This window comes from Prorops nasuta, unplaced genomic scaffold (assembly GCF_024137725.1).
Source record: "Prorops nasuta isolate Cenicafe-Biocafe unplaced genomic scaffold, Cenicafe_Pnas_1.2 PNAS00010, whole genome shotgun sequence".
In the NCBI taxonomy this organism is placed as follows: Eukaryota; Metazoa; Arthropoda; class Insecta; order Hymenoptera; family Bethylidae; genus Prorops; species Prorops nasuta.
In genome coordinates, this window is record NW_027116807.1 from 7,411,600 (window position 1) to 7,439,594 (window position 27,995).

The 27,995-nt window shown below is 36.7% G+C and overlaps 2 protein-coding genes across 9 annotated transcripts; one reads left to right on the top strand and one right to left on the bottom strand.

The window, feature by feature from the left end:
• Positions 1-108: 108 nt before the first annotated feature.
• LOC136776894 (protein HID1) lies at positions 109-4,542 on the bottom strand. The gene is made up of 12 exons (XM_066732816.1): positions 4,166-4,542; positions 3,516-3,875; positions 3,384-3,437; positions 3,093-3,316; positions 2,758-2,999; positions 2,452-2,682; positions 2,249-2,374; positions 1,921-2,177; positions 1,606-1,849; positions 1,384-1,538; positions 1,124-1,290; positions 109-1,030 (listed from the first exon to the last, which is right to left on the bottom strand). Exons 1-12 carry the CDS (start codon positions 4,229-4,231, stop codon positions 808-810), a joined length of 2,349 nt encoding a protein of 782 aa, XP_066588913.1. The 5' UTR covers positions 4,232-4,542; the 3' UTR covers positions 109-807.
• A 777-nt stretch (positions 4,543-5,319) lies between these two features.
• On the top strand, positions 5,320-27,889 carry LOC136776586 (protein PRRC2A-like). Of its 8 annotated transcripts, none has more exons than XR_010823094.1 (18): positions 5,320-5,758; positions 8,604-8,751; positions 8,831-9,085; positions 9,176-9,332; positions 10,015-10,260; positions 11,552-11,641; positions 11,720-12,003; positions 12,529-15,828; positions 15,910-17,766; positions 18,453-18,647; positions 19,146-19,451; positions 19,645-19,830; positions 19,920-20,049; positions 20,360-20,710; positions 21,080-21,225; positions 22,673-22,697; positions 22,789-23,053; positions 23,535-23,674. XR_010823094.1 is itself a non-coding variant. In XM_066732221.1 (17 exons), the coding sequence occupies exons 2-17, from the start codon at positions 8,659-8,661 to the stop codon at positions 23,684-23,686; spliced, it is 8,013 nt and encodes a 2,670-aa protein (XP_066588318.1). In that variant the 5' UTR covers positions 5,320-5,758; positions 8,604-8,658; the 3' UTR covers positions 23,687-27,889. The 8 variants fall into 8 exon arrangements, 6 of the variants coding, with proteins under 6 accessions (XP_066588318.1, XP_066588320.1, XP_066588319.1 ...); XR_010823095.1 differs by having other exon boundaries at positions 21,080-21,204; XM_066732221.1 differs by lacking the exon at positions 22,673-22,697 and having other exon boundaries at positions 23,535-27,889.
• Positions 27,890-27,995: the final 106 nt, after the last annotated feature.

Consider the following 27,995-nt stretch of genomic DNA (forward strand, 5'->3'; position numbering starts at 1 on the left):
ACTTTGTACAAGGTGTACATTTAAATGGCGCCATGGACGTAAAAATCTGTGAATCTTTATAATTATAAGGGATATAAATTTTAGGTAAGACTTTTTTCAATGCAAATTGAAAGATGATTCAAACATATCTTATTCAAAAAATTAATATCTCTTATAGTCACAAGGTTAAATAGAATTTAACATTTATGCCCTGGGTCATTTGTAGTGACACACCCTGCAGAATTTTATTAAAATTTTACTTAACATAAAATACAGTATCATAGCGTACAATTATAACTTATTTTTTCTATATAGTATAAACATCTAACTTTGAAAATCTATAATATTCTAGGTAAAATATATATATTAAAGAAATGTCATTGCATACAAATTATTCAGATTACAATAAAGTACAATTTTCCAGTCAAAAATTGTATACCTTTAAATTTTTCATAAAATCTACATCTTTAATTAATTATTTAATTTCCATGTTAAATAACAATATTAAATTTTATTATATATATGGTAATAAACCTATGCATTAAAGAACAGTCATCAATTTATTTCAAAAATGGCTATCTTAGTTTGCAATAAATTAAATTAATACACATTTATTTATGTTTTTCGTTAATATTCGTAAAAATGATGACATAAATGATTCACACTTTAAAGTTCATAAATAGCAACTAAACAATAAAGCTCCAAACTAATATTAAATAATAGCACATTAAGTTTAAGAAAGTTACGATTTAAATTTAATAGTACTGTTTGCTAAAAATGATATCTGTACTTTCCATCTATTTCCAGCTTATGAGAAAAGTGGATTTTTTATACCCTTTGGATTTCAAATAGTTTTACATCTGTATCATACCAAATTGGTGGTTCAACGTTTCGTAAATATATCACACCCCACATATACGTCCTAAACCAAGCTGTTGTACCAGGGTTTGCTTGATATCTTCGAATAAGAATCGGATGTGGTACGGGTAATAATCCTACCAGAGTTCCGTGTTGTAAAAATTTTAAGATTTCACTTTCATCGGTTAAACCCCTTTAATGAATTAATTTATTACTATGTTTTGCTATTTTAAATAATAGCAAAATAAATAATGATTAATACTATGCAGTAATTATAAATACTTACTTATCGATACAAATCTTTTCAACTTGTGGTACGAGTACTTGAAGCAAACGCATAATAGTTTGTAACGGCAATTTGCTCTTCCATTGATATACCCAATCGCTTGACGGTACCCACTGCTTTTCATTGCTGAAGTTACTTGGCTGCTCAGTAACTCTGAGTCCGCCTTTCTAAATTCGCAATAAAATTCATACAATTAAACATATATTATACTGTTACGGTTGTATATGAAACTGAAATTATTAATAACTTTTGCTCCTTACCTGTACAATTGTATTCTGTTTAGGTGATGATGACACTTCTTCCGAAGAGTCTTCCTCGTTACTTTGATTATTATTACTAGCTGAACAACCAACTTCAACGTTAACTGATGGGCTTAATGGATGTGCTGACTCTTTTTCAGTCATATTTTCTATACCTTAAAAAAAAATTATTTATTGTTAATGGGATAAAGAAAAATAAAAAGAAATATAAATAACACTTACCAGGAGTGTCTAACAAAGTAGCGTTTAATGTGCCTGGCTCAGCTGGTTGAGCGGGATGAGACCCTTCCATGGCTGTTTCACTAACATTTTCACTGGATGTACTCGCAGGAACATGACGTCGTTGCCTTTTATTAAGAGATTTTGCTATTGTACTGCAATCGCTTGGTAAATTTGCAAGTGCATGAAACACTTGTCTCTTACGAATTATTGTGTAAACCAAATTACTGTTGCCATCAAATTGATACTAAGGAAAACATTATTTAAGTGTCATAATTCTTCATATTTAAATGATTCCCTGTAATATAATTTACGTACCTGAATTATATTATTAAAAATTTCAAGTAGAAAGAATACTAAATGATGATTGGTAGGAGCAGAAAATAAAAACCATGGTGTGCTAAATGCTTCAAGCAAATGCAATAGTTTGGTACTAGCCACCATTGATAAAGTTTTAAGGTATGGAGATACATTGACTAGAATTGTAAGCAAACAATCGAATAAAGGTTGCAACCTTTGATGTCCAGTTGTTATTATTTTATGGAACACAGTGACTAGTAAATCGGCGTGGGTTCCTAAAGAGCAAATGTGTTATTGAAAAACAAAATTAATGAACAACATATTATAATATTAATGAATGATATACCTGTAAATACTGGAATATCCATAGGTACTGTAGCTGTGTATGGTTTATTTAGCCTGACTCCAAAATTACGTTCTCCGCTTAAAAGAAGCAGTATAAATACACCGATGTGCATTAAACCTACCCTTGCTAAAAGAACCAATACATAAACACAAGTATAAAATCTTAACCCTTTTTCAAGTATTGTTAATGATAAGACATCTTACATTGGTCTGCTCGCGAATCATTCAGATGATAAAGTATAGGAACTAAAACTTCAAGTACATCAGAGCTTTTCAGCACATAGTATAGAAACTTTTTATTATAATCACACATTTTCCAAAAAAAAACAAGCAACTCTTGGTGAAAGTGTACTTTCTTTGTTGAATTAGGTAAATATGTTTGCATCAGTGGATTATTCAATAATCTTGTAATACCCTTTAATACAAAATGAAAGTCTATAAAAAAATCAAAAAATTTGCTTATTAAATTATAATTCTATTTAAATTTGAATAAATTCTATAAAGGGTTACCTTCGTCACGATGTATACGACTTAAATAATTAATAAATAAATTGTCTCCAGTTACACCCTCGTCCATAGAAGTCCCTCCACTGGTATCATGATCCAATGTTACAATTAAAATTTGTAAAGAAATGTCAACTAATGGTTCAAGGGAGTCATTAAATAGTAGATGATTATATGGTAATCCAAAGCCAACTGGATCATAGGCACATACTGTATTCAGCAATGATGTAAACATAGGTAGAGCATGTCTATGAAAAGTTAAAAATTTAATAATGGACATTACTTTATTGTAAAAAATTAAAAAGTATTTTGTCTTAGATTTGATAATAAATTCAAATTACCTGTTTTCAGTACTGGTTAAATGCTGGATCCACTTGTTAGGTGTAATTGAAAGATCCATTGGTAAGTTATACATTGTTTCACTAAAGCATGTTAATAAAAGCTTTAACAACTCGGTTCTATTTGAATCTAAGACAGGATTTCTAGGTGGCGAATAGGCGAATCCTACACCAGCTTCCCAAATATATTCACAGCTATCTATGGAATGTAATTCTTCTGCTTTATCCTAACAAAGAGAAATTTTTATTTGTATTGTTAATACAATAAGATTATGTTTATAATTAATTACATACAGGGCCGGATTTTCTATTTGCAGCTACAGTAAAGTCTGGACAAAATAATAAATCCTAAAAAAAATTATTTATTATAAAAATTCAATAACATAGACTCTATAATTATATTGGTTTAAACATACAAGTGCTTACACAAATAGCATTTAACATTGAATGTGCTAATGGTATACTTTCTTCATTGTCTTTTCCTGGCAAACTAGACCAGAAAAATCCTTTCCAATCAATATCTTCAAAAATATATGGTAATAAACGTGTCAATAATCGTGTACAATTTAAAACTATTTGTTGTTCCCTTTGAGTCCTACAGCTGTTATCAACAGCTTTCACTAATTTTTCAACAGCTTTGTAACACAATGTTGCTAGGTTTGCTGGTGCTTCTTCTCGTAATACACGAATTTCAGAAGCAGGAATTAAGGTAAAAATATCGTGCACATTTGATACATTTTCTGACCAAAATTGTTCCCAGAATGATTCATCAGAAGCATCTATCACCTGTTATTTAGAATAAATAAATACAGACATTTGAGAGAATATAAATATAAAATTAAACTATTCTTGGTTTTGTATAAAGAAATATACCATTGCTATTTTCTACTTGTTAAAAATAATATAAATTAAAAAATAAAGAAAACGATGCAATATAAAATAAAAGTGTTAACAATTGCTTATAAAGTCGCAGAAGGATGTGTGTGGAAAATAGAAAAAGCCCATGTGCGATCTGACATATTGAAATGTCAAGCAGAAAACATTATTTTTTATTTCAAGATAAACGGAATTTGTACCTGAGTTTTTGATGTCAGCTGAACAACTGCTTTCCGAAAAATAAGCTTGGTGTCGGAATTGCCCATTTCTTTTTAATTTATGTTAAATTGTGACTGATAATATTACACAAAAGAGTCGAAAACCCTCTTGTTTCACACGTTACAAACAAGGAGAACAGTCGCCATATTTGCAGCTGTTCGCGTGGTATTTAATTTTAGTTTACCCTTTGTTATCAATGAAAAATGAATTCAATCGAAAGTTAAATAATTGGAATTGAAGAAAGCAAAGTGATGGTTGAGATCATGAATGTTTAGTTATTGATAAAACAAAGCCGAACGGTTAACAATAAATTGTCATTTAACAGGATACAACAACAGGGTTAATAGTTTACCAAACCAACAACCAAATACATTTGTACATCTTGTTAGTATGTACATATATACATATGCATCACTTGTGTGTGTATAAAACAAGCTCGCTCTCTTTTTCTACCTCTATTATCGGTAAAACAGTATAAACTTTCGGATTGTAAGAAAAGTTATTAGAGAAAATCTACATATTTTAGATACATTCGTTCATAATGTCTCTCATATTATATCTACTAATTTCTGTTAAGAACGGTACAAAAGTCCTTTTTTAAAATTACATTGACAGAATGTATAAACATATATATTTATAACTTTTATGTTTCAAATAACGACACTGTACCGCTTTTAAGCAGAATTAAACTAACAGTTTGATCCCTTATACAATTAAATTCATATTATTAAAATTGTAGAAAATTTTCTTGAATGAAATTTTCCGTCGGTCATACATCCATTTAAATCTGTCGTGAGAAACGTAAGCAAGCCATTTTGAATTTTGTATGGGGGATATACTAAATGTACTGAAGGGATCAAAAATGTATCCATTCCCGATGTATAGAAGAAATATATTACAGAGAAAAACACCTGTGATGTTGTAGAAGAAAGCATGAATACATAGATAATAATGAATATCCATAGGAAAGGGATAGTAATTGATTAGATCAGAGGCTAATCCGGCTAGAAAGTCGATAGGAGAAGTTTTAATGGCAATGATGAATTTGACTTTGGAGTAGCGTCATAAGAATTCCAAAGCAGCGCTGTAGTGATTGCGGAGAGTTTCACTCTAGCCGCGTCCAGAGTAACGGTTTCCCAAGAAGCCATTCAAGCTATTCCCTTCGGAAAATACTCGGGGGAGGATATTCGATCGGAATTCGGAAGAGTGTCACGGTTAAGCATCATTGGGTGACAAATAAAGGGTGGAAAAGTTTGGTGTAGATCGACGATTCATCGTATAATAAATTTGGTGAGTTTGTTCGCGTGACAGAAAGGGAAGAAGGCTTGTGTCGAGAGTGGTATGTCTGCGGTAGCGGGTCTCTTTGGCCGCATGACGTAATTGTATTGATCGCGGAAGAAGAGCCGAAAGTCGCGCATACGCCATCTTGGACGAATTGTGGAAAAGAAGAAGTTTGTGTGCTGGCAGGCGCGGTACAATTGTTGGGACTCGTAATCTGCGGCAATCCGTGCTTTAGGTAGTTTTACTGGGATTTAACCCATTTGTGAACTTGCAACCCATTTGGACGGACCAAGGTAAGTCTTTATTTTGTCAATTCAGATCCATCGTCCTGATACTTTTTCCTCGGATTACTCTCCCTTTGATTTTGCTCCTTACCCCTCTCTTCCCCGTCACAAATCCGTTCCGGACCGATCCTTATACTGCTAATCATTTTATTTCTCCCTGCATTAATGGCTTCCTTCGATCCAACAAATTTTCCCACTTGGTTGTATTTTGACGTAAACCTTCTACGATGCCAATTTTCCTCAACATCTCGTTCGAATAGCAACATCTTTTTCTTCTACAGTATTCTATTCTAACGAAAGCTCTCCTATATTTTACGATTTTCCTTTAACCTATACCTCTGCTTTTTCCCCTCGTAGCTGGCAAAGACGAAGCTTCGCTCAAGTTATATATCAGCGATTTATTCTCCTCTGTTCCTCCTTCTCCTCTGGAATCATTGAATGTGACGCTCTTGACAACCTTTTTCTTCTACTTGATCACCATTCATGCCATCATGCCACAACTGCGGTGTTCGCAAATCTAATATTTAAGAATTCTTTCTTTCTACTGACGACACATTTTATAATGTACCTCCTTTTTCTCCTATAGTTTCTAATAGTAATTCTTGCTTTTTTATAAACTTTTATATACATTCTTACACGCATACTATACAGCTATAAAAATCTCCGTGAATATGTAGTGAATTATTCATTTGTATACATATCAACGATAAAACCGAATTTCAATCCAACAATACGCTATATTTTGAAGTATAAAAAGGTTTGTGTGGTATCAGTCTTTATTTTTTCATCTTATATATTTTTCGTGTCATTGTGCAAAGCTAAATTTCAATACATTTAGCAGAAGATTTCTGTGAATCTACAATGAATCATTCATTTGTATGTTTCAGCGACATAATCAATATAATATCCGCAATAAGTAATATTTACAAGTACTAAACTGATTTATTTTTTTATTTCTGTTTAATAAATATATTGTGATTGTTTCTTGAATTCGACATCGCTACTAAGCAGTTCAAAAGCTAAAGATGTTTTTACAATTTATGTGAAAAAATAAGGAAAAACTTTTTGTGTACGGGGTGTTCATTTTAACTCTCTTCAGAGCGTGGACGTAAAAATTCATTTATCTCCGTAAGTATAAGGGCTGGTCGTGCTACCTTTTGGTAAGCTTTTTGATAAAACTATCTATTTAATAGGGCTTCAACCTAAATTTATTAAAATTTACTACAACTTATAATTTTTAATAAAAAAAAAATAAAATAAAAAGGTTGAAAAACAACCTTAAGACAAGTAAATATTTTTACATAGTGCTTTATTGGTTATAAATAGAAGAAACCTTCAAAAAAGACCCGCGCACAAAATTGACGTATTTTACCACGCACGTACGATATTTTGCACAGAAATCATTCCCAATATTGGCTGAATCTTGTTGAAAGTGTGTGTAACAATTTTCGTCCATAAATGCCCTGCTCTAATACTAGTCAAGTTTTAGTACCCATCTTTATAATTACAGACAGATAAATATTTATATCTATACTCTGGGGGGAGAATATAAGTAAACATCCCACATGTCTAATTTTTTCCCACTGTTATACAATAACTAACAAATGTAACTTTCCCATATAAATGTACAGAGAGACTAGTTAAAATCAACCTTTCCAGATAGGTACCTGCAATACCTTTGCCACCAGGGTACCAAATTATTTTTAAAGAAACGTCAAACTGTCAAATTATTTTGTGTTAAATGAAAATTTTGGCTTGTTAAACCATTGTGTTTTAATTTGAGTAAAATCAATACAAACCATTTATGAATAACTAAGAATGTATTTGCAATAGTTTATTTATCTACATTCTGCAGCAGTGATGCTACGATTATGTTTAAAACATGGAGAGCTCATGTTTGTCTATTAATGAAAGAAATTCCATCAATATTTTTTTCTGTTAATTTAAAATTACAATACAATTATCAGATGCAGCTAAACATACAAAAATATTTTTCTTTTTTGTTCAGTTGTTTAATGTATTAAATTGCAGATTATAGAGATCACTGTATTATTATAATGAATTTACTCTGACCAATATAGCATTTCTTAGCAATTGCAGCATTAAGAAATTGTTATTAAACTTTTTTCGTTTTTGCTTTATTGTATATTGAGATTAATGAATGCAAAATTGTTACCTTAAAAATTGTTCTAAAATTATGGCAAACATTTTGTATAAAATATTGTGACATCGGTTGATTTATTATATTACTGATATATCTGTAGTTGAAGAATTATTATAACGCTTTAACAAAATCATAATTTAATTCATAACAAATTTTCTTCGTGTAAACCAATATAAACATAACGAATTAAAAATGCAAAACTGTATATGTATTTGAAAATACTATAGGAAAAATGACAAAATTTACTCATACATAGAGCTGATAGTTTGCTTATGCACCATCACACATTTTTATCTTAATATCACTGTTTTAGTATACACGTAACCAATAGATGTATAACTGATTCGTTAGTTATTTAACATTATATACTTCAGATTTAAGTGTAAACCTTTTAATACAACAATAAAATGAGAATTAAATTATCATAGATTATATAATTTAGTAAATATATGTATAAAGTCCTGGCCTGATAATCTGAGTCTGTTAGTATAAAATTTTACAGATATAATAGATTTGACTGTTTATATAAAAGCATTAGTTATTCATGTGTATATAACATACAAGTGTGCATCACTGTATGCATCAAAGCTCTTTCTTCTTTGCTATATTATTTAAACTTTTCTGTATATTGCAAATACTATATAGATTATTAAAAATGAAACATTTATAATTTGTTTATTTGTTTTGCAGACAAAGGGTTCGTTCTTTGGGTCTGATTGGTACTAAATGGTTGCCTGCAGACAGCATGTCTACTCTGTCGGGGATTGTGTCGAAGGGGGAGAAAGGAAAATCAAAATTTCAATCATTAGATATCAATAGTTTGTACCGAGAAAGCAGGGTAAGGATATTTACTATTTACTTTTCTTAAAAAGTGATTGTACTTTAAGAAGCTCATGATAAATTTATAAAATAACTAGGGAGAATCTTTGGAGCAACACCAGCAGAAAAATACACTACCACGCAAACATGGAATGCAAAGTCTTGGAAAGGTGCCCTCGGCACGGCGACCTCCTGCTAACCTTCCTAGTTTAAAAAGTGAAACAAGCAGTAGTGATCCAGCAGTTAGTCTTGTACCTAGTGGAGGAAGTGGTTGGGCCACTACTAAAGATCCTGCATCACCAACTGTTAGTAGTACTACAACCACAGCTGTATCAGCATTAGACACAACTACGGTAAGTTTTATAGTTATTAATGTATGTGTTTTTTAATTACTATCATGATTTATCTGATTGGGATTTAAATATTAAATACTAATCTTCTAGACAAACTCTCCACTTGCACCATGTGCACCAGGAACTGCTATATCAGCCCCCCAACATCCACCACTGCCAGGACAACAAGGCCCTTCACAATCATTACATCCTTCAGATGCAAGCAACAAATCATCATGGAGCGCGATTATGAGCAGATCAGGAGATGGTATGCATTACAAAAATCTGAATACGATAAAGGATGCTTTAAGATCCCAATTATTGACCCACTTCTTGGAAAATAACGCTGTAAAGTAGTGTTAAAATTTTATAAGCTATTAAAAGGCCATATAAAAATTAAACACTTTAACTTAGGACATGGAAATTTTATCAAATTAACACAAGCATATAAGACTTATCCTTTGTATTTTAAGGAAATCTTATGTAAGTATATGCTATAATATTCCACTTTTGTGAAATGAAAAGAAAGTGTATTGTGAGGAAAGGCTTCATCCCAGTTCTGAAGTTTGATCTTGTAATTTAAATTTAAAAAATTGAGGCACCATTGAGCTTCTGTTTTTAAGATTACAAAGTACTTGTAAAAACTATGGCGATGTAGCGCTCTTAACGAGCTACTTTAGGAGTGGTATTAAAAATATATTGAAAAGTTAATAAGTTATAACCTTGGGCTGGTATAAAAGGTCTGCACAAATAAAAATTGTAAAATTGCTTCTTTATTCTTCATTTGGAAGGCACAGTATTCAAAGTCCTTTAAAATATTGAATTAATATAAAGTAAGGGTTTGAAGTTGAAGAAGAACTGGAATAAAGATTACAATGGGTTTTAAGAAGCATATCTGGATTGTGGGCTATGGTACACAATTAATTGATAGATAATACCCATTGTGGTAGCAATGGTTGGTTACGCGGGGCTCGTGGGGGGCGGGAGAGGGGGAAGAGCTGCCCTAGGACTGAGTTTCCTCGCCCACCAGTCCCCGCAGTTCCAACACGAGTTCCCCAGTCTCAGTGGACAGCCCTCTGCATCCGTCTCCACTCAGAGTCTCATTCAACAGTCCTCGACAACATCCAATGCGATCTCTGTCACAGTCCAACATCATTCATTGCTGCAGCAACAGCCATATTCCCACAACCACTCAGGTGGGCTGCTGCTTGCCTGCCTGTTGCTGCTAGACTCAATTTTGATTCCTTGTAGTAGCGATCTTTGTGCTTCACCCAAAAAGCTTCAGATTTTATTGGCTGCTCAAGTTCTGTCAGAATGATCTTAAGGATATAATTATTGATTGGATCATAGTGATTTTGTGCTCATATTTAAAAGAAAAATTCTTTCCATTTCTATTTTCTTTTTTAATTTTAGTCTATCTTGCAATTTATTGCTTTTTTGCAATAAAGATTATTTTCTACAGAATGAAAAATTATGCTGAATGATGTATGGTCTAGATTTGCAAATTCATGAGCAGATGCAGCTTCCATTGACACTACATGATGTTTAATATACATCTACTCACCCTTTGCCATGGAAAAGTCGCTTAGCTCCTTTTAATATTTCTCTCCTTTATATTAAATTATTTTTATACATATCAATCATATCCTGTCCTATTGATTAATATTTTATTTATGCATATTACAAGTTCTGTTCAAACATACATCATGTACAAGTTTTGGGTGTTTATAATAAATTCAATTTCATCGGGTCTATAGTTACAGTGTTGAGCTTGTATGTAAACATTTAAAACAAGCAAGCTAAAATCTTTTTTAATTATTTTCGATATACACTATATGTATATATATATATTATATATATATATATATATATATATATATATATATATATAAGTGGTAATTAATTGAATATTAAGAGATTTTGCACCCAGAGCTTGAAAAGTGTGAGATGATTATTTTAAATAAGTTTTTTACTGTTTGGTGAAAATGTATTTAGAATTTATTTGGACCTTTTCTTAAGTGACTCGTCGGGACGCTGCTTGCCATGATTATTTAAAAAAAATATTTAACATGAAATCAAAGTTTAAAAAGAAATGAGAGCCAAATGATGCAATTATGGTTGGTGCATCTGCTAATAATTACAGTTGCGTTGATTGTTGGACTATTTCTTTGTCGTAGTAAATTTTTGTACACAGTGGCATTACATGAAAAGAATTCTTTATTTACAGAATGTGTTATGTAAAAAATTATCCTGTATGCAATGATGTCTCTTTCTTTATGTTTATTATTCACAAGAATCTGTAGCTGATTTCGTTGAATCTTATTCTCTTTCTCTTTCTCTTTCTCTTTCTCTTTCTCTTTCTCTTTCTATCTCTTTTTACTTTCACCAGCATAAGAAAAGGAAAAAGAGATATGTTAACATTAGTGAATAAATATAAAGAAAAGTATTGCTATATATTAAAGAAATGTTACTGCATAATGAATGCAGGAGGTGTATCAGGAGGTCCACAACAGCAACAAGCGTTAAGTCGGGAGTTGAACGCACAATACGGACCTGGCCCAAGTTTACGCCCACAAAGTAAATAAAAGCAACATTGAATATAATTATAGAGCATCTTAATGATTGATCTATAAGAAAGTGTTTTTGATTGTTTAGCGGAAGGAAGTTGGATACAAGGTGGCAGCCGCACAGGAAGTGGAGCAGGAGCAGCAACAGCTGGTTCCGGAAATGGGAGTACTCAGGCGGTCCAGGGCCCCCCAATGAACATCAGCGGCCAAGGAGGACATTCGGAAGGACCCGGTACCGCCAGGCAGAACTTGGGCCAGTCGCCCGCCATGGCCATGGCCCCGGTAGGCCAGCATAACTCAAACAATAGCCAAGCTCCTGCACCTTCCACTGGTCCCAATTTGCATCAATACAGAGGACTTATTCCTCCTTTTGTAAGTTACCCCCAACTTTTGCTTTTCTTTTCTTTACTATAAACTAATTTTACATATAGAAGGTGCCTGGTTAACTTGTATCAAACTAATATTTTTGCAAAGAGCATATTACGCTACAAATAAATTCTTATACCATTTTTTTACGTAACTCTTAATTGAGAAGTTTTTAAGAGTTAAAAACTCTTTACGTCAAAACCTTTCATTAATGTTGGAAAGACTTAACTATGTCTGACCAATAAAACAAGCGTATCAAATAGTTCTTCCAGAAAGAATTTTCAAAGTGAATTATTTTTAATTCCTAATAACATTTTAATTAAGTGCTTGTAAGGAATAAAGTATAAGAATTGTATTCTCAAAATCAATTGCTCTAGATGGATTTATTATTTTGGCATGAGTCAACCAAATACCTTCTAGATGAATGTACATTTGTGTGTTGCTATTATAGTTTAATGCTTTTCTGGTTCAACAAAACAAATATAATAGCATAAACGCATAGAAACTAATGCCTGTATAACAAAATTGCAGATGTACAGAGGAAATTTTACAGGAGGATTTCCTCCTCAATTTGCCCCAAATGTAGGACCGAACGGTCCACGACCAAGGTTCAATTACCCAGTCGAGCGTTTTCCGACTCCTCATCAACAACGCCAGGAGCGTGATCGTCTAGCGGAAGAGGAAATAGTAACACGGCCAATAATCAAAGAAGAGGATCTAACCCGAATGGATGATATAGCGCGCGACGCTGGATGGTCCGCGCACGACGATATTGACTACAATCAGAAATTAACGTTCAGCGATGATGAGCAAGAGGCGGATCTTGCCAAAAAAGACGACAAGAAGGATATTGCGAAGGAAGAAAAGAACGAAGACATTCCTGGCGAAGAGCGAGAGAAGCCCACGAGGGAAAGCCGAGAGAGCCGAGAGAATCGTGACGCGAACCGAGACTCGAAAGAGGCAAGAAGTGTGCAGCCTCATCGGCCTTGGAGCCAGAGCGGAGCCCCTCGAGATTTTCGGGGATCCAACGGACCCACCGGATACTCGAATCAATCTCAACTTCACGGTGTGCATCCTTTGAGAGGCGTCGAGGAAGACGAAGCGAGCAGCTACGAGAGGCGCAGACTGAAAGTCGAAGTAGCCTCCGTGGTGGAACGCGCCAGACAGCGCAAGGAGGAGGAGGAGAAACGCTTCCAGGAGCTGACGAAGCAGGCTGCAGCTAAGAAGCTGCAGGACCTGGAGCAAAAGCTAAAAGAAAAACAGACGAAACTAAAGGAGGACGAGCGTGGACCTAGTTCGGAAGCAAAAGGATTGATTAACGTGCCTCCCGTGCCCATTCCCGTTCCAGAGTGGGAGAGGGAGAGGGAGAATCGTGAAAGGGAGAGTCGAGAACGAGAGAGGTCCCGCACTTCGTCCGAGGACAAGGACGAAAAGATTGCTCCTCGCGATAATAGGGATCCTAGGGATTCCAGGGATCAGTCCAATGATTTCCGTTCGAACGATCGCCAAGGCTTTCTGCGTCAACAAGATCCACCCCCCGCGCGCAGTGAGCGCGACAGGGAGCGCGAGAGGGAACGGGATCAGCGAGACATGCGGGATCGCGAGCATCCGGCCTTCTCCAGTCACTTCAAGCACAACCTGCCACCGAGATTTCAGAAGCAGCACGCCGAACGCAGCGGCTCGAACTACAATAGGATCTCGCCAAACGCGGAGAGATCCTCCTCGCAATCCGTCTCATTCTCCCAGCAATACGATCCTGCCAAGTGGGCCCATGCCCACAACTCTCTCAACAGCAGCATGAAGCCTGCACACACGATACCCCCACCACCCCTACGAAGAACCAGGGCGGATTCCGATGTTTCCAGCCCAATGGATGAGGAACGCCCACCCTCGAGGGATCATCGTAGCAATCCTCCTCCGCCTAGAGACGATCGTTATCATAGATCCACATCGCACAGATCTTACGAGGGCAGAAAGCCTGGCTACGATTATCCTCGCGACGACTATGGACGGGGCTACAGGGACTATGAGTTCGACGAGAGACACTCTCGCGAGCCCTGGGAGCGGGATCGTCATTCTGATGAGAAAGATCGCGAGTCCAAGGACAGCCTAGAGCCTAAGGACAACAGGGATCGCGATATCAGGGACAACAGGTCCTTGCGGGATAACAGGGACAGTTTGCTCAAGGACAAGAAGGATTATGATAATTACATGAAGGAAAGTTTCGACGACCGCGAACATCCTCTACGAGATCGTCCAGAAGGTGGAGGTGGCAGTGGTGGAGGCGGAGGCGGTGGTGGTAGCAGCGGTGGAGGTGGTGAATGGCGCGAGGAACGACGTGAGGACCGCGCCAACCAAGAGAGGCAGTTGGATAACCGTCGCGAGCCACCACCGAGGGACGAGCGCCTCGAACGTGGGGAGCGTCCCCAGAGGCCGGACTCCCGTGACAGTCGCACTTCCAGGGAGTCAAAGACGTCGATTCGCGACGACGATTCCCACAAATCACGCGATTGTGGCTCCTCATGGGCCAACGACATATCCGACTACGAGGAGAAGAAGCAGCAGCGAGACTTTTACCATGAGGACATGAGGGAGCGCGACCGGGAACGCGAGAGGGATCGCAGATTGCCTCCAGGTCCCGTAACGAAGGAGAAGATCGAGGCTGACGAGTTAAAGAGTGAGAAGCGCAATTTAACGCAGCTAAAACGGGGAGTGGCCGTAGCTGAGCAGGAGAAGAAAGACTCCGCTAAGGAGAGCAGCGAGTGTAAAAAGGAGTCTGACATCTGCTGGAGTAGAAAGTCCGAGAGGACAGGACTGGAGAGTAGTCGAAGTATCGAGAAAGGGGAGAATATTGCTGCAACGAAGGTTTGGGCCGACGCTGTGTCTCCGACCTTCGAAAAGGAGGATGGTAAGCTGGACATAATCAAGGATGAGAAACACGTGGAGGATATCAAGCAGAGCATGGAGAAACTCTCTCTGGAGAAGGACGGCAACGACGAAAAGGAACAGAAGGACGAGAAGCGAGAGAAGAACGTTCGTAATAGGACCGGCAGTGGGAGCTTGAGCTCAAGGTCACGAGATTCCAGGGGCGGTCGTCAGTGGGGTGGAAATTATAACAGCGTTTACATTAGAAGCTGGCGAGGTCCGGAGTCCCGCGGACGCATTAGAGGGTCCAACTCCCGACGTAACCAGTGCCACACCGACTCCGAGGACGACGATGACGAGGTTTCAGTTTCCACGGAGTCTGGCAAGGAAGAGAAACGCTCGACGAGGTCGCCGAAGCCTTCGCAGAAGCTCGAGAAGGAGGATAGGAATCGAGAGGTCAGTAGGAGGGAGGACAAACGTTCCGCGGAGTATTCCCAGTCGAGAAACGATAAACGAGTCTACGACGGGAAGCCTAGTCGGGAGGGCTTCGCACCGTCAGGTGAACCGTCTAGGCGTGGAAGAGGAAGCGGCTTCAGGATCAAGAGCTCCTCCACCACTGGCAGCAGGATGGAAGGCTATGGACCACCGTCCAGTAAGAGTCCTTTCTCGTCGGAGCGTAACGAGGATAAGGGTTCGGCCCGACAGAACCCACCGACTCCGACCCCGGAAAAGGACGCCAATTCCGCGGCTTCCGGACAAGCTGAGTCCAGCGATGATAAGATCATCGCCAAGCAGCAAGCGCTTACTGCTGGTATCACAGGTAGGAGAAACAAGTCGCCTAATCAACAACCTCAGCAGGGCGGCGCTAAGCAACAAGATAACCATACCAATACTGGATCCTCCGTGCAAAAGTCGCAGAGGAAAGATGATTCGAGAACCAAGCGAAATCGCAGTAGAAGCAGAAGGGTAAGTATCGTTTTGTTTCTTTTAAGAAGTACCGCCGATGGATGTGGAATTATTCTCTATCGTTGTCTTTTGTTTCCACAGGGAAGAGATAACAGAGATGCCCGATTTCGTGGTAGCAGCAGTAACGTTTCCAAGCAGACTGCTGATATGAACAACGAGGATTGGGAGACTACCTCGGAAAACAGCGAGGAGCACATAGAGGAGAGTAAGGAATCTCGTGGTAGTCGTAACAAACCGTTTCCTGGCCGTGGAGGTCAGGGAGGAAAGGAACAAGGATTGGGCAACTCCCAATCCCGCAGGAGCGAGCAATCCAATCGGGATCGCGAGAAGACCTCGAAAGCATCTTCGGCAAGCGCACGAGCGCCTGGAGCCGAAAAGAGGAACGCCCAGAACGCAGTGTTCACGAATCAACGCAGTCATTCTGGCAATATTCCTCCACTGATGCAAAACGCGCAGGCTCAGAACGGCAGATCGAGAAGCCAGGGCTCTGCGGGAGTTGGCGGGCCTTCTGTCAAATCCAGTAAGGAGAGTACTGTAAACAGGATCGACGAGATTAAGCTGAGCGACCCAAATCTGGTGAATCAGGCACTGAACGACATGAACAAGAAGTCCCAAGGGAAGGATAAGAAAGTGATCGACCCCGAGGCTGATGCGAATAATTATGCCGAGGACGGATCTAACGTGGGTGAAGATAAATTGGATTCCGATGGTTTTCAGGAGGTGCGTTCCAAGAAGAACGTGAAAGAGTCGAGACACAGTCAGAAGGATGAGGTAAAGCCAGCGAAACGGGACAAGGAAAAAGACAGGGAACGCGACAGATCCAAGTCCAAGTCTAATGGGTCCCAAGCAACCCTGCAGCAGGTCCAGAATATTCCCCCGTTACTAGGACAGGCCGTTCCACAGCCAGCGATTGGCAAGAAACCTTTCGAGCGCCCTTCCAGAAATCCAAAGTTGCCACCTAGATTGCTGAAATTAGCGAAACAGCAACAGCAAATGTGCCCGGGAGACGCTAATGACATCGGTAAACTAGGAAATTCCGGGAATTATTCTAAGGATTCCGGTGGACCAGCTCCGCCACCTTCGGTTAATGCATGGGACAAGCCTTTCACCAATCAGCTGCGTTCTAACTCGCCTTCCTCCGTTTCGGCTGATATTCAATTAATGTCTGGCCTCACGGCCCAGAACGATCACTCTCACGAGGTTAACGAGCAAATAACATCAGGTAGCAGCAGTCAAAGAAACTCCCCGAATGATGAAAAGTCTGGCAAGAAAGAGATTCTCGTGGAGAAAAATGTTGGTGATGTTTCGTCGCCTCCGGTACAGACACTGATCTTCGAAAATACGAATTACTCGAAAACCACAAAAACTGGATCTTCGGATCTAGCAGTAAAGTCGAAATTTTCCAATCACATAAAGTCACAGCAACGAGTCGACAAGCGAGGAAGTGACATGGATGACGATAATAGCCAAATGCAGCATCAGCAGCAATCATTATCCGTGGCATTTTCTAACAAACCCAATGATCTTATGAAGGACAAGAGCCAGGAGCCCATTCAGATGCCATTGTCGTTCAACAAGAACGAGGATAACGCTGATATGAAGCTGGACTTCAATTTTGATTCGGATCTATCACAATTGACGGATGACAAAAGCAAGAGTCTTGGAATGGCGCGTTCGATGCATATGACCGGTGGACAAAGCACGATTTCTCCATCTACGGCTGAGCTGAATTTGAAGATCGCTTCCGTGAAGAAGGTCTGGGAAAACGTACCAATGCCCACGGTCGTCGAACATGAGGATGGCAACGTGGTTAGTAGCGCTAACAGTTTTCCTCAAGCCTTCGAGTCAAATGATGTCGATGATAGCTATAACCCTCACCAGCAATATTCTCAGAACAATATGAAGAATGAAATCACCACTTCCACTAATGTTTGCAAGGTGAGCTATCGTTTTTCTTCACGTTATATCTATTCTGCATGCCGCTGATTTGTTACATCGCTAAAAATTGGTAAAATCCGAGACTCGAGATGTTATCGGTAGTAAACAGAGTCACACTCATCGCTTCCTAATAAAACAATACTAATTACTAAATATTTAGTTTGCCTGTTGATCTAGCTGGTGAAAATCATTGTACGACGAACTACTAACGCAACAAAAGCTCTCTTGCATTTCTTGGTTCCATTTGGTTCGTTACAATTTTGCAATATTGATCGCACTGGTGAAACAGAGTGTAGAATATTATGAGCAGCCTTATTATTATGATACTGAATCGTTGTATAATACGCTAATATATTTTCACCAATCCATAACTGGTTATTTAATAATAATAAGATAGAGAACGAATTGACGTGACTTTTTATTATAATAGCTTTGTGGAATAATAGCTAATGATGAATTTGGAAAACATATATCAATTAGGAAAAAAATGTAATTAAATTGGTTTAATTGTAGAATAGTCGATAAAGAATAAAAGCTAATCTTAGTTATTCTGAGAACAAAAAATAATTAATAAGCGAGAGACACGAGACCGGATAGCAATCGATAGTGATGTAAATCAGCAAAATCAAATAATGAATACACCATGTCCCCTGTGGGAAGATGCTGACTCTTTGCCTGATGCGCAGCTGGTTCCCCCGCAGGTGAAGCCGCAGCAACAGTCGTCAGGAAGCAGTGCTGGCCAACCAGGTTCTACTGTTCCCGGTCCTAGTCCTATTGGTGCCGGTCAGAGTCCTATCGGACATCCTCCTGCTAGCCTTCAAGGACCTTTAAGTCCTCCTCCATTTAATTCCACTGGACAGCCTTCCCACATGAACTATCAGGTAGCTCATCCCCATACCCAATTTGAAAAATTCCCTTACTAAAAACAGACTATTTGCCTTTTTTGTGCGGACAACCCCTTTGGCCAAAATCATTTCGCTCGTTAGACACATCTTTAATTGTCCTTCTTGGTTCCACGGAGATGTGTCTAAATTAAGTCCATTTTATATGTCCTAATTATAGCTACAAAAGCGTAGTTTAAAATTTTTACAATGCTAAGCAATCAGTCATTCCTTGGTGAAAATAATTCTTATAAGCAACGTGCGAAAGTTTGAATCGAGTGGTACCTCTCCACAGTATTTATAGCGATTAATACCAAGTTTAAATAGGGGTAAATATTTTCTTAGTTTTATAGCTCTCTAATTTGGTAATTGAATCTTAGTGGTTTTAATATCTGGTAGTTGTGCTTGGTAATTTCTTTCTTTTAGCTTCTCTCAATATATTTAAAGCTGAGTTTGGTTGAAATATAGTTGCAATTGATTGGCTAATTTGCATTTCAGGAATTTCCTCAGTATCCTGCCTCTCAACCTGCACAGTACGGCAACATGTCTGCGATACCCTCTCCGCCTGCAGTATTATTTAATACCGGCTCAGGACAGCTGCCAGCTCAGGCCGGTGGACTCTACGGTGCTTTTCAATTGGACCAAAGCCGTTCACCTTTCACGCAATACGCACCGTACGGACCATCTCTACAAAACTCATTCAGTCAACAAAACGTGTATTTGCAACAGCCACCACCCCCACCTCACGCACCAAATGCCCCTACTCCTGATATGTATCAGAACAACTTGTCCCAATATCGCCTTGTAAGTATATTCCTATTGGTTTCATAAAATTTCTTATGTTAGCTTTACAAGAGTGTCGATGAATCTTTTAAGAATACTTTAATGCAAAATTAATATAATATGTTAAATGAGCAAAAATAAATGAAAGTTACATGCGTATTTTTTCATGGAAAACGACCAAGGCCTGTGTGCACTAATTATGATTTCCATCTAGACTGCTGCTGCTGCACCTCCATTCGGGCAAAATCAGCAATTGAGCAACAATCCTAATACGGTTCTGATAAGTTCGTCGTCTAATTCATTGATGTCTGCGAGCGTAAAACCGTCCTCACAACCAATTGGTGCTATTGGAACTAAAGCTCCTCATTTTCAAGCCCCATCGGCTCCACAACCAAATCAGGTTTGCAATTTGTATTATACGAGCATTGATTTTATAAAGTATTCTTGAATATTGAGTGAGAATTACACGTCTGAATATTTCTCTTTTAGCTGTACATACCGTACGATCCGAATCAGGTTTTGGGAGTAAGTGGCAGTTATATGGGGAATTCCCAATTGGTTCAACGGCCAGGACCAAATGTGCAGCCATCGGCTAACAGTTATTACAGCGCTACTTCTGGTAAACTTAATTGCCTTTTATGTAAGCTTGACCCGTCCATTCATTTTATTTTACCACTAACCAGTTATTATTCTCATCTTTTACCACACTCGTTTTATTTTAATTTTGTTTCGATATGTTTCTCAACGAAAATTCACAATTTATTGTAAACTTAAAAGTTTTCGATTTACTTAACTTTTTTCTCTTTTTATATCGATTTATATATACTTGGTATCTTAAACAGACATTATTAATGCTTTTATATGCTTATGAATTTCAGTGACGAGACGAATGCTCAATTAATATAATTTTCATTATTTTTCTTCATCAGATGTTTTCCCGGGATCTCAAACTGGTTTTTACCAACCTGGAGGGGCAACTCAGCAAACTGGGACTCACTATGGTCTTCAAGGTTTTGGCCAACATAATCAGAGCTTGGCAACTGGCAGTGCAACACCAGTTGGGTTACAGAACTATAGCTCAGGATTTTTATCAAATTCAGGATTACAAATTACGGCGGCAGCAGCGGCAGCCCAGCAATATCGCAATCCAGCTGGAGCTGGCTTACCTCCTGCAAACGCCCCTGCCACATTCCTCAGTAAACATCAGGCACAGGAACCACCGAGACAATTAAAGAGTCCCTCGGGGAATCAAGATGTACTGGCTTCAGTTTTTAGTTCAAGTATGTTGAACCTCTAAGAGTCTCTTACAGTTATATTCCTTCTATTATTATATGCCGCTATCACTATCATTATATTCCAATTACCATTATGATTATTATAATATATTCTAATTATCAAACATTGTAAATTTTAAATAACCTCGTAGTAGAGAGCATACGAAGAAACGTTATTATTTTCTTTCTTCATAATTTTTTGCACGAAACTCGATTTAGTAATGATAAATTATAATTATTATTTATGTAAATTATTTAATTGTACATTTGTTAATTTATTGCAATTATAATAAATTTACTCGTTTTTACATATAAGTGTATATTGTTTTTATTTTGTCGTGTAACACATTGATTGACTGCTTTTGATCATTTCAGCACCACAAATACCATCTCCAAAATCCAGAAACTGCAAACAGCCATCTTCATCCCAGCAACCACAGCCTAGTCCCCCCCAGCATCATAAATACCAACAATATCAGGGCGTTAGTCAGTCTGCTCTGGTAAGCAGCTACAATAACTATGTATGTACCATTCACTCATTAAATATTATTTATAAGACTTGAAATGAGACATTTATGTGATGCCACAAATCTTAATTTTTTTCATCTAACATCCATTAATGCATCGTTGGTAGATTATATAGATAGCTCATGGAACTTATACCTGCTTAATTAGTATGGCGAATCCTAGACATTAATATCGTTTGAATTATTTATTTGGTGTGACTTTCACGTAAATAGTATCTCGGTTTTATCCCAAGCAGCATTCTCCAATGTCTAATAACAGTTTGATCATTAAAAGAAATCGAACTGTCCCTTACTTTTATTGCAAATTTTTAAATAACAATAACTATAAAGAAGGAAATGTTATTTTAGTTGTTAAAAAGCTGTAAATGGCATACACAATCGAAGTTTTTATCATAAATGTTACATTAAATAACTGTACATTTAATTAATTATATATCTATATCTATATATGTATATAGGGGTTTTCTCTAACGACGGAACATATGATTGTGTTATTTGACTATAGCACTGAAGCATTTACTATATATTATCATAATTAATAAAAGCGTAGATAGTTTAGTTTTAACGGTTATTTTAGTTTAATTGCTTCTATTATTCATTATAAGTCTCATTTTACTCAATTAATATTGGTCACTACGTTTAATACTTAAATTAAAGGGAAAACAGTAATTTGACTATAGTAAAAAGTACTATAGTCAAATAATACGAAATCTCCTATGTTCCGGCGTTAGGGAAAACCCCTATATATATATATTTATATATAAATGAGATAGTCTTAGGCTACATTTAAAAACAATAGCCTGATCAATCATGTGATTCGGATGATTCCAGGAGTAAGAAAAGGATAATTGCAAACTATACGTTTTTGTTTTGTTTAATTTGGAATTATTTTTACTCACTTAAAGAATAGTTGCCTGTTATTAGACCCATCGATAACAGATTCATTATTATAGATTTCATAAGTTTACTTTGTTCATACACAGTTCTAAGCTTTCTATGCGAATGTGTTCATATTGCATAGCAGCCTAATTAATCTTATTTTTGCTTGTTTGTCGAAGATAGGATCAATTGGAATGGCTAAAATAAGATTAGCTAGTTATTTTAAATTTTAATTCCTTATTAAAAAGATTAGATATATATCTTATATATTAGATTCAATATGAATTTATTTGATTTATAAGTACATTATTTATAAATCTTTTCATACCAATACAATGTTAAGAATAACGATCAGGAGTACATCGTGCTCGTTATTTTTAGTTAAATATGAATAATTAATTGGAATAGTTTTATCCTTGAAACACTAGAACACGGCCCTTGCAATTTTTATTCAACGTACCAATAAGATACGATAAGTTTGAATGAAGATTTATAAGTACTTTACTTATGAATCAACCATTGCATACGCAAGAAAGACTATATAAAGTGTTTCTATTTCTAGGAAAGAAACGCATTTTTGGAGAAAGGCTACGTATAGTTTGCATATTCTTATCAATTAATCGTTAAAGATAATTCTGTTTGGTTGGCATATGAAGAACATTGAATTTCCTTTAACAGGTTTTGCAACAAAATGTACGAGGAATGGGTATGCCACCCAGGGCCGGTATCCAGCCGTCCCAGCAGCAGCGTTATCCACCACCAATTCAACGGCCTGTTGTCCCGTTCCCACCAGGTCCCAATCCAAACAATCCTACGCAACAACAACCTAACTGCATGCCAACCCAGCAACAGCAAACGCAAATCAGTCGACACAGACCAAATTTACACCAACAGCAGCAACAACGTAATATGAAGATGCAGCAACAATATTATTCCTCGCAAGGTTGGTCTCCTCACATTAACCCTCCCTAATTTTCAAAAGAAATTCATCATCCCATGATAACTCTTTAAATACCAAATTATCAGGAAGAATCGAAACTTTCCTTTCATTTAGCAGCATAATATTATTTACGAATCATTTATATGTACAGTGTAATTTAATTTATATAACGTATGATAATCAATGAAAATATTAGAAGTCTCTGAAATGTCAAAACAATTATACTTTTCTTTTAATGTATAATGACGACAATTAATTACTAATAATTTTTATGTACAGTGTATATTTCATATCATATAAAAATCAATAAAACGATAATCTCCAATATCAGATGAAATTATAACTTTCTTCTTTTATAATGTAAAATGGCATGATATTGTTTATACGAATAACTGATGTGTATGGTTGTAATTTAAATCCTATAATATGATAAGTAATATAAAGAAGAGATTTTTGTTATCTGACAATGAAAATTTAATTTTAGGCAACGTTAAAATGGACTCTAACGACAAAAATGACTCGCACAATGAAAAGATTTCCGATGGAAACGCGGGAAATCAGCCGGGAGGAAACAAATCCAATGTAAATCAACAAGATGTCGACAACAAGGAAGAAGTGAATCAGCAAAATGAGTAGAAATCGAAGGGAAGCCCGCAGTTTTAATTTTGGGACTTTTTACACAGTATACATTGCTCACGGAAAAAGGGACATAGAAGAAAGAATAATAATGGTAATGAATGAAAGTTCTATGTGTGGAGGAACAAGAAGTGATGATGTTTAGATCCCATTAAAGAGAAAAGAATTCGTGCTTTTATAATTCAGTGAGTCGAGGAGTGGTCGCATTAAAGCTACGGATACCTGGGATTGTTTCTAGAAAAAACAAAAAAAAGTAACTTGTTTCAATGGCAGGCCAATAACTAGAAGGCTTGCTACTGATATCCTCATGGTGTTTTGGAAACCAACGTTGTGCCGTTGCTTCGAAAAATTCCACGATTCCTTGCAAGAAACTTTGCCTATTCAGCTGTCCCGTTATTCAATAACTAATATTATAGCAAGCTTGCATGAGAATGAGAAATCTTCGAGGATCCTAATGAAGTAGAGAAACATCAATTCAAGTAAGGAGGAAGCTTCGTAGATGTGAAAGAAACTTGAAAAATGTAAGATAAAGTGACATTTTTTGTCAATCGATAATATCGAGATGTAAGAAACGAGTCAATGATATAAAGAGAAGAGTGTGAAAAGGTAGTGTCAATGTAACGAGAAAAATTTGAAAAAAATTTGATTTTTTTGCGTAAGAGAACCGTCGTGAAAGAAAAATGCGAAAGACACATGGAGGGAATAGATTAATTTGAATAGAATGAGCAATATAAATAATAATAGGTTTTTAGGGCCGTCCTGTGCGCGTAATAGAATAATCAACCGGGTTTGAAAGTATATTCGCGTTACTTTCGGTACTCAACTAGAATTATCTTGAATATGGGAAGGGAGAGGGAGAAAGGGATGAAAGAGAGAAAAAGTTAACTCTTAAAGGAGAATAGAATAAGAAGCTAGACTGTCATCCTTGGGAGAAATGAATGATAATTACAACTCGGAACCCATATCGACTGACCGCAGTTACATGGCATTCCGAGGAACGAATATGATTTTAGCAATGATGTACGATTGATAGATATCTAAAAAAATGTAAAATGATATGATAAATCGGATGAAGTTACGAAATAACGATAGATGAAAACTTATTTAAAATATATTAATGTGTAATATGTCGTTGTGAATGGTATAAAATTCATGGAAGCGATAAATCCTGCAAAATGGAAACCGGAGTTGGGTGAATAGCAAAGCTTTCTTATATGGCATTTGTAGCAAAACAAAAATGGTGAAGAGAGCACTGTTCTTTGCATCGTAAAATCACGGAATAACCGTGCATAAATCACTGTTACCACTTGAATGGCACTTGGACGAACTATGTGTACATGTTGATCGTTTGATGATTCTGCGAGGTCATGTGGATGTGTGTGTGTGTGATTGTGTAATTGTGGGATTGTGCGTGTGTGCGTGTGTGCGCGCGCGATGACGAGATGCAGTTTATATACACATTTTTCACCATGACCTAGCCCTATTCGCAAAGTGCATCAATCATTAGTCGTATTAAGCTAATTGTCCGCGTGCGAGGATATCTAAAAGAAAAGCACTAAAACCCTCGAGAGACGCCTCGCATTTTCGAATCTTTCAAGTTCGAACGTTCCTATACAAACCGTTCTGAAAAGAAAAAATCGAGCGTTGGAGGAATGACAGTCCAGCGTAGTATTCTCTGATAATTCGAGTCTACCTAGCACGCTATTAAACGATCGAGAATAATTTCCATAAATCATATCCCCGAATCATTGCCTCAACGGTTTTACCGGTATTTCAACGTTTCGAAAGAGTTCTTGGCGGTTCTTATGGGTCTTCAATAGCGTACGAATGCAAAAAGACGAAAAAGAGAGTTAGAAACATAAGTATATAAAAATTGTACATTCTCTGCTTTCGTTGCAGCTCTATTATACAAAGATAAATCCAATAAACAGTAGTATTTGCAGAATGTGTCGTTGCCTGTTTTTTAAGAGCAAAACTAATAGCGCGTACGTACGCCCGTTTAACGAAAAACACGATATGCGAAACATATAAATATGTATGTATGTGTGTATATATATATACATACATAGATACAAACATACATATAGAAGCGTGAAAACTTAGGAGAAGAGTCTAAGAGGAGAGTCCATATGCGATCGCTGAGGATACTATACTATACTGCCAGTCGCGTTGACGGTCACTGTCCTTGAACTTTCATAGCGCCCTTTCACGCAAATATAATATAGGCCATAATGGAAAATTCAAATTTCCTCTTTGCCAAACGAAGAAAATGACACGTGCAGGCCTCGCAAGAAACGAAAGGATACTGCGTTAACGCGGAAAATACTGTGTTATAAGGAAGCTACATTTTTGGGACTCTTACGTGTCTCTAGTGTGCATTGATATAAAAGTTATCAAAAGAAAACATTGTGTAATTACTACTTTGTAAACCTAAATACGAAAGTGAGGGATACTTTGTTTTCTCTAAATCTCGCGATTTTTCGCAAATGGAGAATGTGAGACGATAGAGGAGATAGGAAGTAAAAGGGTTCGTGATTAGAATATAGAAAACGATTTTTAAATCGCTAATTCTCTATAGAAACTGCGAAAAGGATCGCTTTGAATTTAAGAGGGTCATGGGTCGTCGCAGCGACCTTGACAAGACTCTTTGTACAAAGTGGAGGAGCTTTTGAGACGAGACAGTCGGGTGAATGAGCGTCGATGAGAAATTTAGAAAGAAACGTTAGTTTGGATAATTCCAAATGAGGATGGTGAAGATGTTCTTCCTCATAATATTGCAAACTATACGGAAAGGATCGTTTTACTCGAGCGAACTACAAAGGATCGAAGATGTCGTCGCGGTGACTTTGATGACTTGGCACAAAGTAGAGTCCCTATAAGACAAAGTCTGAACCAGTAATGACAAGAGTCTGAGAACAAAACATTTTGGATAATTCCAAATGGGGATGGTAAAAAGGTCCTTTCTCATACTATTACTATTAATTTTAATTTAATTATGATATTTGCTGCTATTACCATTACCATCATTTGTTATAATTGTTCTTATTATTATTATAATTATTACTACTATGACTATTATTATTATTATTATATTATTATTATTATTATTATTATATTGTAGCTTATAGTTGTCGTCATCTTCATTATCACGAACATTTTCATAATTTTATTGTAATAATCGCATGTTTACACTTGATAGAATGTACGACGACAAGGGTTGAAAGGAGAGAGAGAGAGGGGGGAGGGAGGAAGAGGGAGCCGTAAATAATTACAATGGTATTGAAAGTAGGAAAAAAACGATGATGAGTAAATGGAATGAGAAATTTATTGCGATCGAGTAGTGCGTTTAATCGCTTTCCGCGTAGCAAAATTGTGAAATAAAAATAATTAAGAATCGACCGACTCAGACTCACTATTGCTACTATGGATATTTGTTTAAATACGAAGAGGTGATTTTTTATTTATATCCCCGAGGCACATTGTGGGTCGTTAGGGGTCTGTCTCATAACGACAGATGCTAAGGGAATGTGAAAGGGAGAGAAGGAGAGAGAATATATATATATATATATATATATATATATATATATATATATTAGGGGTTATTACAACGTATGTATGTGTAGGAAAAGAAAAACCGTAGCAATTCGTTGCTTAACACAAGTAAAAAAACTTTATTAAACAAATACGAAATATGGTTATAGCGTAATTTGTGAACTACCGGATTACACAACTATATAGGAGGATTATTACCATTGACAATATGTGAATTTGTAGATAATGTTTTTATTTTAAAGACTGAGCCTTGTATGCATCCCTAATTAGGAAATATCGTTTATTGCGATGTATACGTCGATAAGCAAGACGACGACGTATGTAGCTGAGAAATAAATCAAGTGGAGAATTTAAAGAACAAAGAAAACTGAAGGTATACATACAGAAACAGATAAACAATTGTAAAACCTACATAAAAGCTTGACTAGTTGGGTAATCTGACGGACCCTTGAAACCTACCCCAGGGCGCCTGTAATTTTATCTATTTGTAGTTAGTGATATGACAACAGTAACTTATACACTTACCTGCTAAAATTATGAAAATAAATCAATTAATGGACAAAGCAATTATTAATTTATACACAGCAATTTAACGGAACCCAGTAATCTGTAGGTGACGAATCATTAAAAATAAAAAAAATGTAAGCGTCACACATTTTTGTGTTCAGTCTCGTATTTACGTATATATATATGTATAAGCATAATAATTTATCATATGTAAGGCCGTTTCTTTATTGTGGAGAATATCTTTCTTTAA

What these genes read in the sequence shown, in the direction of transcription:
- LOC136776586 (XM_066732221.1), top strand. Translation starts at nt 8,659, where the DNA reads ATGTCTACTCTGTCGGGGATTGTGTCGAAGGGGGAGAAAGGAAAATCA. An exon ending in GTTTGTACCGAGAAAGCAGG is followed by an intron (nt 8,752 to 8,830) that starts GTAAGGATATTT and finishes TAAAATAACTAG; the next exon opens with GGAGAATCTTTGGAGCAACA. An exon ending in TTATTACAGCGCTACTTCTG is followed by an intron (nt 20,050 to 20,359) that starts GTAAACTTAATT and finishes TTTCTTCATCAG; the next exon opens with ATGTTTTCCCGGGATCTCAA.
- LOC136776894 (XM_066732816.1), bottom strand. Translation starts at nt 4,231, where the DNA reads ATGGGCAATTCCGACACCAAGCTTATTTTTCGGAAAGCAGTTGTTCAG. An exon ending in TTAACCAGTACTGAAAACAG is followed by an intron (nt 3,000 to 3,092) that starts GTAATTTGAATT and finishes AACTTTTCATAG; the next exon opens with ACATGCTCTACCTATGTTTA. An exon ending in TGATTCGCGAGCAGACCAAT is followed by an intron (nt 2,375 to 2,451) that starts GTAAGATGTCTT and finishes TGGTTCTTTTAG; the next exon opens with CAAGGGTAGGTTTAATGCAC.